The sequence below is a fragment of the Mesocricetus auratus genome, unplaced genomic scaffold (assembly GCF_017639785.1).
Source record: "Mesocricetus auratus isolate SY011 unplaced genomic scaffold, BCM_Maur_2.0 Super-Scaffold_6730, whole genome shotgun sequence".
NCBI lineage: Eukaryota > Metazoa > Chordata > Mammalia > Rodentia > Cricetidae > Mesocricetus > Mesocricetus auratus.
In genome coordinates, this window is record NW_024429184.1 from 80,961,711 (window position 1) to 80,973,819 (window position 12,109).

General features: G+C 44.9%; 1 protein-coding gene across 5 annotated transcripts in view; it reads right to left on the bottom strand.

Annotated features, from left to right (window-relative positions):
• Window positions 1-12,109, bottom strand: part of Myo5b (myosin VB) — a 265,550-nt gene that overhangs the window by 87,365 nt on the left and 166,076 nt on the right. For all 5 annotated transcript variants that reach the window (XM_021230890.2, XM_013118053.3, XM_021230892.2 and 2 more), the window contains exons 11-14: window positions 5,292-5,373; window positions 4,620-4,760; window positions 1,222-1,344; window positions 421-504 (exon numbers count right to left, since the gene is read on the bottom strand). In XM_021230890.2, coding sequence (XP_021086549.1) covers window positions 421-504; window positions 1,222-1,344; window positions 4,620-4,760; window positions 5,292-5,373 — 430 coding nt within the window. The remainder of the gene's footprint in view (window positions 1-420; window positions 505-1,221; window positions 1,345-4,619; window positions 4,761-5,291; window positions 5,374-12,109) is intronic.

Genomic DNA, 12,109 nt, shown 5'->3' on the forward strand with positions numbered 1-12,109 from the left:
ATCTGGGGTGTCTTTCCTAGTTTTCCCTCTTGGAATTGAGAGACACCTTCTTCCTGCTTTTTCCCCTCCTCCAGATATAACCAACAAACTTCACATTGCTACCATCCCGTGTTCCATAGTGGGGCTCATAACAGCATGGCCCATTCATGATCTGTTGGTTTATATATTTTTTTCTTCATTCTTAGTCCCAGCTAAAACTTGCTATGTAGATCAGGCTTGCCTTGAACTTTCAGTGATCCCCCTGCCTCTACCTCCAGGGTGCTAGAATATCAGGCATACATGACTACACTCAGTTCCCATATATCTATTGTTTATGGTGCTGGGGATTGAACCCAGGGCCCTGTGAAAGTATTCTAACATGACTAAGCAAGCCTTCCCCCACCGAGTCACTTCACCAGCCCCATTCCTGGTGTTCTTTACCTTGCTGGCCTTCAGGATGTTGATCTGTTCTTCATATACCGTATCCCTATTTTTCTCAAGAAAGCCATCTGAAAGGTACTCCACCTGAGACCATGGCAATGAAAGAAAAAAGTTAGTGTTTCAGGAGCCTGGCAGCTTCTTAAGTAATTTCATCTCATCTAGTAACGTTTTCTAAAGGAATGAAGAGTAGATGGAAACCCACAGATGTCCCTGTTTAAAATGCAAATCTGTTATGTCGAGATTTACACAGGAAAATGCTGTCCTAAAAGGGAACTCCCATGAGAAAGCTTCTTTGGGGCTCCATGAATGTAACTTCTCAGCCAGTGGCCCAGATGTATTGAATCAGGATATGCAATTACATGTATACCACCTAGGAATTCGGTTGAAATCCATTTGGAGGCGTTCAATGTCTATCCCCACCACTGGGATCAGTTAGGCTACTCCAGAAGGAACCCAAACAGTTTAAGACCTTGTCTTCACTCCTCCCTCTGCTCAGGCTCAATGACAGCAGACTCCTAACTGCTCCATTGCTGCTGTCGTCCCAGGAGAGCAACCTCAATTACTAGCTGCTGGTTCATGTGAAAGGCAACTGTGATAGCATATGCTCAGCTTGTGTCTAGTCTTGACAGTCTGGTATATTAGAGTTGGGGCCAGGGCAGGGTTGGGAAGAAAGTGCAGAGGAGAACCTCCCTACAACCCCAGGCTACTGAAACTCACAAAGGCCACTTCCTTAGCCTGGAAACCCTTTATTCTTCCTACTGTGGTCCTAAGGTGTCCTAGGTCAACAAAGAGGACAGATACCTTATCTGCAAAGTGGATGACAATGAAGGCTGTGTTGGACATGCGTGGTTTCTGGAAGTGCTGGCTGTTGGAGTGTCGTTCGTAGAGTTTCTGGGCCCAGTTCTGATCAGTTCCTTTGGGGATCTGGAGAACCACAAGACCGGCACAGTCGCTCATGAAGCAGGACAAGACATCATGGCAGAGGGCTGGAGTCTAGATTCAGCTCTCAAGCCAGGACACTAACTGACTGATAAGAACAACTCAACCCCAAACTCTTGGGATCCTGTTATGAAAGGTCATTGACTTGCTGTGTGTAAGCCGGCATCCATGGGAGGGTGTTGAGTCTCAAAGGGCAAGCTAGCAGGCAAAAAGGGAAGTCCAAGAGAGGATGAAGATGGACACTAAGGCCACATGGGCAGAAGTACATACTATAATCCATAGAGCCAGACGACTGTCTTAGATCTTTTCCCACACGTCAAAGGACTGAGAATTGGTTTCCGGCCACACACTATAGGATACCTTACTTATTCTCTGTCCCCCAAATGTAGATCTAGCCTTACAGGTGTCACTGTGTGACAACTTCTCAGGAGCAGCCTCTTACTACACCTCTACAGATGGCTTCCAGAGTAAATAAGCAACTTGTTTCGTAGAAGCTTTAACACAGATGGCGACTGTGCTTTGAGATTAGTTCTGTTCTCAGCCTTCATCAGAGAAGCTTCTTGTCACAGTAGTGCATGCAGTCATAACCGCATGTGTGGACAATAAGTGACATTGCAGTGCTCAGCCCTAAGTGGGACATCTGTATCATACACACAAACACAGACATGGGGTGGAGGCAGGGTGTGCACACCCAGGAAACACCCTGGAAGAGAGAGTGGAAATAACATAAGTGGCAGAGCTCTTGGAGGTGTGCATGAAACAGTGATTGGTGGGACATGGCAACTGCAATCATGAACTCACTGAAGCTGCGGTTACCTGCATAAGATGAGGTACATTATATACAGGGGATATAATGTACAGGGGATATATCTACATTATATCACAAGACTCTGCCTCTCACTGACAGTCTACAGTCGTTTTCTTCAGTGATGAAGCCACTGATTAACTACCCATGTTCCAGTCAAATAGAACCCCCTCCCCCCACATACACATAGACACTCATACCCATACAGGCAGCACTGGGTACATTAGGTTAAAAACAAAATACACACACACACACACACACACACACACACACACACACACAGAGAGAGAGAGAGAGAGAGAGAGAGAGAGAGAGAGAGAGAGAGAGAGAGACTGAAGTAGGAGGGACCTGTTGGAAGAAGATGAGTTTGGGAAGAGAGATTGAGAGATACAGACAGACAGAGACAGACAGACAGACAGACACACACACACACACACAGGATGGGGGATGAGAGAGGATAATACTGGGGTGGGAAAGAATGCAACGCAGTTATTGTGCCTACTGTTCAGATGGTCAATGATGGCAGTGACGCATCCAATGAGACATCACTCATTCTGTTACCCTTGACACTCACCGATAGTCCTCAGTTACAGGGCCTCCCCTACTCTCCATGAGTTAGGTCATGTTTTCAGATCAGGCAAGATTGGAAGTGACCCTGGCAGTGGCCAATTAGAAAAGGGCTTTACTCAGTAAATAAGATGTGCTCTAAAAGGAAAATGCTTACAAATGCGGAAACAAAGTTCTTAGGACCTTTGCAAGCAAACTGATTTTTCTCCAGATTCAATTTGGTGTAACTAGTATTGAATCCCCTGTGCCATGTGCCAGAGAAAATTCAAAGAAAGAAACCTCTTTCTTGAAGGAGGCTATTAATTGTGTTGGACAGACAATAAAATACATTTAATTCAGCATTTTCTATATATACTCTTTTATATTTGTCTCCAAGAGTTCTGTTTTAGAACTACCAGGTGTGTGGGTGAAGGAGGAGTCAGCATATAGCTGGGCTTGTCAGGACGGGGCAGGCCAGTAACTGGGAGCAAAAAGGACCTCGAGGGACTGTCCCAACTGGGTCAGACAGAACCACAAAGAGAAGCTTCACTAAGCAAATGCTACAATCTGCTAGCAACCAAATCACCTTGCCTTGAAAATGCACTTGAATTTCGACGAGAAAATCCTCTGATCCTATACAGTCATTAATTAGTACGAACATGAACAATCAGAGGAGACCAGTGATCAATGTCATGTGTACACATATTTTCTGACTAAGATCACCTCTCCTATGACTCCCCATTCACTTCCAACTGAGACCAGCCAGCATGGATTCCCAGTTAAGATTCTCATCACAGTAATAGCCAATGTCCAGAGTGCTTATTATTAGCCACAGTTTCAACACACTTCCACTGTATCAACTCACTGATCTTCATCTCACCCTACTCAGAGAGTTCTAAGCCATTCTGGGCTGTAGAATGAAAATCTGCCCTGCAATTCTTCACTGCCATCCCCAAAATTGATACATATGTGCCAGCTACAGGATTTGGTATGTTTCTTCTTCTTTTGAAGGGGCGGGTAAAAGTTTTTGTGTTTGTTTGTTGAGACAGGGACTCAATAGCTTTGAACTCACTTTTTTGTCTAGGCTAGCCTTACAGTTGAGTGATCCTCTTACCTCAATATACTGAGTGCCAGGACTATGGGTGTACACCAAGGCAATGCTTCAGAAAACCATTCTAGAAGGGACATGCCTTTTCTTCCCTAAACACCCAGCCACACTCAGTGCTTTTCCAGAAAATTATGGGAGAACAGAAGTTCATGCAATTGGTTCTTCTCTTTCTAGAATAAGCCATATGACTTCCACACCTTACGATGCAAGCTTCTATCGTGGAAGGGAGCAATTGCTATACATTCAGCTCCCTTCCCAATCAGGTACTGCATGGGGAGAGACTGCCAACATCAAGCTCAGTATGCATCAATTCATAGTGCAGGAAACCAAGGATGCTGGATAACTGATTAAAGTTGGATCTCTTCACCTTACATTCCTCCCTTCCAGTTTCTCTCCTGCTGTCGGCACAGTTCTCTTTTATACCAGGAAAAGTCCATAAAATTCACGGGATGGGGAGGGAGATGTGGTTCTCACTGTCTCATGGATTTCCATCTTTCACAGCTATCTGATACTATAAAGACCACCCTAGGAACACCTGTCTAGATGTTGAGACACCAAATCCATACCACCAACATAGCAAGCACCTGCTTTCTGCCATAAAAGATGCACATTTACTAGGAGGATAAATCTGTCAGTTACATTCAGTGGGTTATAGTTTATCAAGAAAGATGGACAACAATTACTCCTTTCACAAATCAGATTCAGATCCAGCTATGAGATTTTACTTGTTCCCTTGCCTTACACAGGAGCCCTCTGCCCAGTACCTAGACCTGCACCACTCAATGACAACAGAAGCATTACCTTACATTCTTCATCCAACAGGTCCAGGATGCCCAGCTTTGCTTCTATGAGGTCTATACAAGGTTGGTTATCATAAAAGTCAATCAAGGTCCATGGGATCTGCTCCTTCATGTATTCTTCTTGCTCCAGCTTGAACACATGCTAAGAAGCAAAAGGCAGGGTGAGTGCATTACAGACACACTTGGCAGCTATCTCCCAAGCACTTGTAAAGTTCTTTGTCTCAGGGGATAGCAGATACCAGTCAGAAAAGGTCTGGACATAACTCAAAGTCATGATTGGAAACGGCAGAGCTCCGCTTGGTAATTTCCCATTCCTCTGCAAACCTTGTCTTAGGATATTATAATGCTACATGCATTTCTGGACTCTAGCCAATTCAAGGAGTCTTGCATCTGGCCCTCAGTTCCTTAAATGCCCTGAAAGCTCAGGCTCAGAGAGGAGTGGGTCAATCTAGGGAGATAATTTACCCTCTCCACCCAGCTGCCTAAATCACATTTCCTCCCCAACAATGGAAAGCCAATTCCAAAAGTCCAAAAGTTGGGAGCATCACCAAAAAGAAAGGGAGGCGTGGGCAGAGCAGAACCACACCAATCTCGGAACAGAAGTGGCCTGGGTATCATGCCACGGGGACAGCGAGTCCCTGCCCTAGCAACCGAGGTCACACATCAAGCCTACCGAATTGAACTGTTGCTGGAGCTTTTCATTGGCATAGTTGATACAAAACTGCTCGAAGCTGTTAATCTCGAAGGTCTCAAACCTGCGAAGGAAAGAGTGAAGCCACAGGTAAGATACACCTCCATAACAGCAGTCACTGGGGTTTAGCAAGGCTGCCTCCCTCCTTATGCCAGCTGCCACAGTCTTCCTGTGCACACAGGTTTCTGTTGTAGATATCAATGCTGCAGTCTTGGAAAATTAGAAGCAGAGGTATTAAAGGCTTCCTTTATAACTGATAAAGGACTGACAGTAGGAAATTACAGGAAGGATAGACAGATAATCAGAAGGTCACCCATGATTCTCTTACACAGTGGAGGTCTCTCCTTGTTTTGTTTTGTTTTTGTTTTTTATAAAAGATCAGACACATACTTTACTCCTGTTTTTACCATTTAACTTCCACTCCAAACACATCACTGCACTATTCTTTAGGTCTATATGGATCTGAGGGCTAAGACCTGGGAATTGTAGATTAGGGCAGACAGAACATAGGCTTGTTGCCACTTTTCAAGCCTAGGACACACTCCCCAATTTACAGAAGCACCTAGGAGCTGGCACACAGACGTGTCAATCCCTCATGAAGGACATTCCATCATATATTGCTATCAGTGTTGTGACAGCTTTAAACACCTCTTCAAATTCATGACTCTTTCCTAATGATACTATCCAAGGAGAATTACCATGTCCAAATGCACTTTTTGGTGTGTGTGTGTGTGTGTGTGTGTGTGTGTGTGTGTGTGGTGCATGTGATGTGTATGTTATTTGACGGTGTTTATGTATGTCCATACATCTGTGCATACATGAAAAGGCCACAGGACACATTTTGTTCTGCCAGTTCTCTAGCTTATTCCCTTAAAAAATTCTCTCTCCAAACCTGGAGGTCAGGTTGGTGGCTAGCAAACTCCAGCAAACTCCAGCAAACTCTAGCAAACTCCAGCAAACTCCAGCAAACTCCAGCAAACTCCAGCAAACTCCAGAAAAACTCCTGCTTCCTCCCCCCACAATGTTGGAGTTATAGTTGCGCATACAGCCATGCCCTGCTTTTTATATAAGTGCTGGGGATTTGAACTCAGGTCCTCCTGCTTTCACAACAAAGATTCTTGCCCATTGATCCATCTCCCCAGTCTCCAGAGCACTGTTTTGTGAAAGGGAGAAGCAAGCATACACCCCCAGAAAGGTGGAAGCAGTTTGTTATTTCTCTACCCTCACCCTTGCCATAAATGAGTGCTATTTTAACAGTAGTCAACAGTGTTACATTTTAAACATATTTTTACTGAGCTAAGTGTGCCAATGTACACAATGTTTAAATATTTTGATGCATTTTTACAAATGTCACATATAATGTATCTCAGACAGAGACACAAGATAAGCAACATTTTGTAGATAGAGAAATGTCTTTAGTACATAAAACTGTATTCTATTTAGGTCATTTTACTCTCTACCCACACCTCATTAGGAGTATTACCATAATCTTTGGTTTAAAAAAAGGTTTGGTGTGATTTAAAGTCCACTGCACAAGATGGAACTCATGTCTTGTACCATTAACTGGGCTCCAAACTAGTGGCTGTGTAAGTTATAGGATCTAGGAGAATACCTAATACTATTAATTCTGCTAAACAGACATAGTAATAAATTGCCCCCATACGATCTTATCTTTATACCCCACGGATTAGCAAATCTCTCAACCCTTGCTAGAGAAGGTGCTTTTTGCAGTGGGTGGCAATTAATAGGGACCCACACCTGACCATTGCAGAAAACAAGAGACCCTGGAATGCCCAGCTCTAACTGGGACATCCATATCACACCCTCCTCTAACATCCACACTTAGGGATCTGTCTCAGAAGAGACCGTGGAAAGACTCAAAGAGCCAGAAGTATGGGCAGGATTTGTCACCCTTCCTAACGCTGCAACCTTTAATACAGTTAGTTCCTCATGGTGTGGTGACCCCCTACCATAAAATTATTTTTATTGCTGCTTCCTAACTTTAATTTTGCTAATGTTAGGAATAGTAATGTAAATATCTTTGTTTTCTGATGGTCTTATGAAATCACCTGTGAAAGGGTGATTGGGCTCCCAAAAGAGATTGTGACCCACAGGTTGAGAACCTCAAGCTAGCATGGATGGGGGAGGGGCTCATGAAGTCCCACCCCCAGCCAAGGAGTTATTGGCAACTGATGACTGTTAGAAGACAGTCACTTTTCTTCAGGGATGTGAGACCTGAGAGACTACCCATGTTCCAGTATAAAGGCCTGCACACATGAGAATACAGATGCATTTGGTGGGTCAGGGGAAACGTATATGAAGTTGGGAGGGAAAAGTAGTGGGGGGGGTAGGAGAGGAATTGGACGGGAGCAAAGGGGGAAGGTAGAGATTGATAATGATCAAAGTGAATTATATTCATGAAGGAAATTCTCAAACATTTTTTTAAATTTCTGGCTACTTGGTGTAAAAATATCTTTGAATTTCTTTGATAATCAAGAGAGTTCCACATGTCTCCTCTGAATCATTTATACTTTGTAAACTGGGGACCTCTGTAACTTTGTTAGGTTTTAGTCCCCAACATGAACTTATATGACCTGTTCACACTTTAGAATATCAATACTTTATTGTTCAACCCACACTTTTACAGCATGGCTGAGAGATGGGGTCAAGGAAGGAAACCTCTAGAGAGGAGAACAGGGGAGGAGAGAAGAGGGGAGGATAGGGCAAAGGAGGAGAGACTTGGTGCAGCAGAGAGAGGAGGGGCCCTGTCTACAGGGCTTGAAAACTATGCCATTTAAGGTTTGGACTTTCCCAGAGTCAGTAGGGGGTTCTGGAAGATTCCAATTAAGAAATGACTATTAGATGTGATCCCTAGACAGGAGAAAGATGAGGTTAAGCAAGGGAGGAAAACGGACAAGACTCCAACTAGGGCCTGGTATCTGCTGGTGGAAGTAACAGAGACGTTCTCAACCACTAAGGAAGGCTGGGACACGAGGACTGCAGGAGACCTATAGGATGTTCAGAGGGGACCTCTGTTGGAGGGACATTGGAAGGGTGGTGGGGAAGGTGTAAACATGATTCAGGTACAATGAGATATGGGACAGTTACAAAATTTAAAAAGCAAGACTCAAACAACTGAATAGAAGTGAAATGTCTCACCATAAGGGCAGCATTGTAAGCATCGGCAGCTTTGCCTCAGATGTGTGGGGCCCATCTGTACACTGAGGAGCAGCACTGGGCCCAGGGGTGAGGTGAGAGAATTAGAGGGAGGTGGAAACTTTCTTTCACACCTCAGGATGAGAGCTTGCAGTGGCCGTGCTGGCAAGCACTGTCTTAGTCAGGGTTTCCATTGCTGCCACGAAACAGCATGACCAAAAGCAAGTTGGGGAGGAAAGGGTTTATTCTGCTTGTACCCCCACACCACTGTTCATCATCAAAGGAAGTCAGGACAGGAACTCAAGCAGGGCAGGAGCCTGAAGGCAGCAGCTGATGCAGAGGCCACAGAAGAGTGGGGCTCACTGCCTTGCTCCCCTGGCTTGCTCAGTCTGCTTTCTTATAGAGCCCAGGACCACCAGACCGGAATAGCACCACCAACAATGGGCTGGGCCCTCCCTCATCAGTCACTAATTAAGAAAATACTCCTTAGGCATGCATACAGCTGGATCTTAGGGAGGAATTTTCTTAACTGAGGTTCCCTCCTTTCAGGTGACTCTAGACTGTAAACAGAGTGCTTTTGGAAGGGAGTATCTGAGGCCTGGAGAGTGGGGGAGGAAGTGGTACTACTGACAAGGGCAGGCTGGAGTTACAGGCCTCAACTGACCTTCTCTACAACCTGCAAGCTCCACCCCTTGCCACTCTTAAATAAGGACAACTGAATATTCTGTCTTGTGCAAGGTGTCATTGCAAGCCCTTCCCTGAACACGGCTTTCAGGAAGAGGTGGCAGCCCTGTCCCTGGTGAGGAGCTGGAGATATAGTAGCGGGGAGATAGTCTCTGTGTAGAGGGACTATCGAAAATAGATTCCCCAGACACCTAACAGGCCTAGAGCAGTGTGCAAAAAGTCCCTGGCTTCTCCCATACCCACCTCCCCAGCAAGGTCTAAGACATGGAAAAGAGGGAATCTTTCAGATCAAAGGAATCAACTGCTTGGAGACAGCCACATTAAAGTACAGCCTTTGGCCATGCCCACATGGTAAAAATGACTCCAAGTTAATAAAACAAGATCAAAGACTGAAATGCTATGATGAGTCACCACTGCGTCACAATGCAGCGCAGGCAACAGTTATTGCCCTGTAAAATGGCCTCTCCTGCTCCAGATAGCCCTTTGTAGACTAAGTTACATCACTTAGAACCTCAGTCATTCCCCCTTCCACCCACAGTGGTAGCTGGTGACTGTCCAAACCTAGAGGAAATTTAATTAACATAACCTACAAGGAAGATTAAAGAGTCAGCCCAGAAAATGGCCAGAGAATGGCCATTGGGTGTGCTGGCAGAGCCAGCCCTGAGCTCTACAGATAGAGAAGTTAAGTATCTGCCACTTGTCATTTTTTAAAGGTTTACACTGGTAGCACTCCACAAAGAACATTGTCATTAATTTGGGATGGCTGAAGTTAGCTCATAATTTCCCTGTTTCTAAGATATTATCTGGTAACAATTCCTCTGCCTTCTAGCATAATTACTCTAATGCTGGAGACGAATGGGAGACTAGGCTGACTTGGAAAATGACTAAGACGCCCAGCCTCAGAAACACTCGGTCAGGGAGCAAGACAATGTCTCCTTTGCAACAGAGTTATATTTGTAGTAATCTGTCCATTAGCAGAAATGACTCTTAAAAATAAACACATAGCCCATAGCATTAAAATGTCACAAGAACATTTATATATAGGAGGGAACCGGATTTGTCCTGAAAAGAGTCAGACCCGAACTCTCAGATAGGAGGAAGGAGAACACACAGGATGAGGGTGAGACATGCCATCTGTCCTTCTGATAGTGCAATGACCACACCGTCATTTCCTTTTGTGTTAAAGATGTGACTTGAGCAATGAGCAGTTTCCTTCTCATTGGACTCTGTTTCAGGAAGGATGAGAGATACAAATGCCTCTAAAAATACAGTCAAAGCCACTGCAGGACCAAACTGCAGTGACAAGGCTACACCTTGGCTCTGAGTTATTATCTCTATGAACCTGCTGCCCCACAGAAAGGAGCCCCAGCAGAGTGGTACCCGCTGCTTGAAGGCTGGGCAACAGCATGTCCTCTGAGCGTGAGTTGGGGCCACCAGGACCTCAAGCTTCCACCTTTAGCAGAATGTAAAGAGGTGGATATGGGCTGAACAGCACCTAGGAAGCCCACCTTGGGGAGATTTGTTCTAGATGAGCCTTCAAAAACAGTCATCATGCATGGATGCCAGAGATCAGAGCCAAATACCCTTTCCATGTCCTTTCTTACCCCGCAGCTGTGAACTCTCACAAGTGCACCCTAGTGTCTGCCAGAGAAACTTACACTCATCTGTCTAACAACAATCCTCAGTCTGCTCACTGGACTTTCAAGTGGCAGGGCTCCCTACTGTCCCTCAGCTTGTGTATGTTCTGTCCATAAAGCCTGTCCTTCTGTGAGAACTCAGTCCAAAGCACTGACTGAAGAAAAGCTGTCTGCCAGTATCTTAATTCCCAGGTCCTTTTCATGCCTTATTTCCATGGGGATTAGAAAATGCCCACTCTAAGGTACTACAAGTCTCCAAATCCACGAGCCAAACCTCTAAGAACTGTAATGAAGAGCAAGCCATGATCCCTCCTCCCCAGTTGACTGCTGGAAAGCTGTCTACAAGCTATTGCAATAAATGAGAGCCTTTCAGTGGTGTGGTGGCTTGAAAGAAAATGGCCCTCAAAGGGAGTGGCACTGTGGGGAGGTGTAGCTTGTTGGAGTAGGTATGGCCTTGTTAGAGGAAGTATGTCAATGTGGATGCCGGCTTTGAGGTCTTATATGCTCAAGATACAACCCATTGTCTCAGACCACTTCCTGTTGTCTGCAAGATGTAGGACTCTCAGCTACTTCTCCAGCACCATGTCTGCCTGCACATTGCCATGCCCTACTATGATGATAATGGACTGAACCTCTGAACTGTAAGTGAGCCACTCCAATGAAATGTTTTTCTCTATAAGAGTTGCTGTGGTCATGGTGTCTCTTCACAGAACTAGAAACTTTGAGACAATGGGAATATTAACTTCGTCTTCTCTAGGCTTTTAGCGGTGAGGTTACAGTATCAGTGGGGCTGAATATAGAAAGAGGAAAAATGGGGTTTCATCTGAGCATTCAATTATGGGGGGCATATTCTAAAGGACTATCAGGTATGCCCAGGCCATGGCCTACATGTGGCCAAAGATTGCTGTAAATAGAACCCCTAACACAAAATCATAAACTATCTTAGAACACTGTGTTTTGTAACTTTTACGTATGTGTTCATGTGTGTGCACACGTGTATAGGGATGAGCACACACATATGTATGTGGATATGGAGGCCAGAGGCCAGTGTCAGTGGTTTTCCTCAATCACATTTTCGTCTTATTTTTGAGACAGTCTCTCTCACTGAACCTGGAGCTCACTGATTCTATTAGCCCGTTTGGCCAGCAAGCCCCAAGGATCCTCCCCATATCTGGCTCCTCAGCATGTCTGTTTTTATTGTTGTTGTCATTGTCACTATTGTTGTTGTTTGTTTATACGTGGATTCAAGGACCCAAAGTTAGGTTCTCTTGCTTGGATGTCATGTACTTTACCAACCAAGCCATCTTTCCATGATTTTCTTTG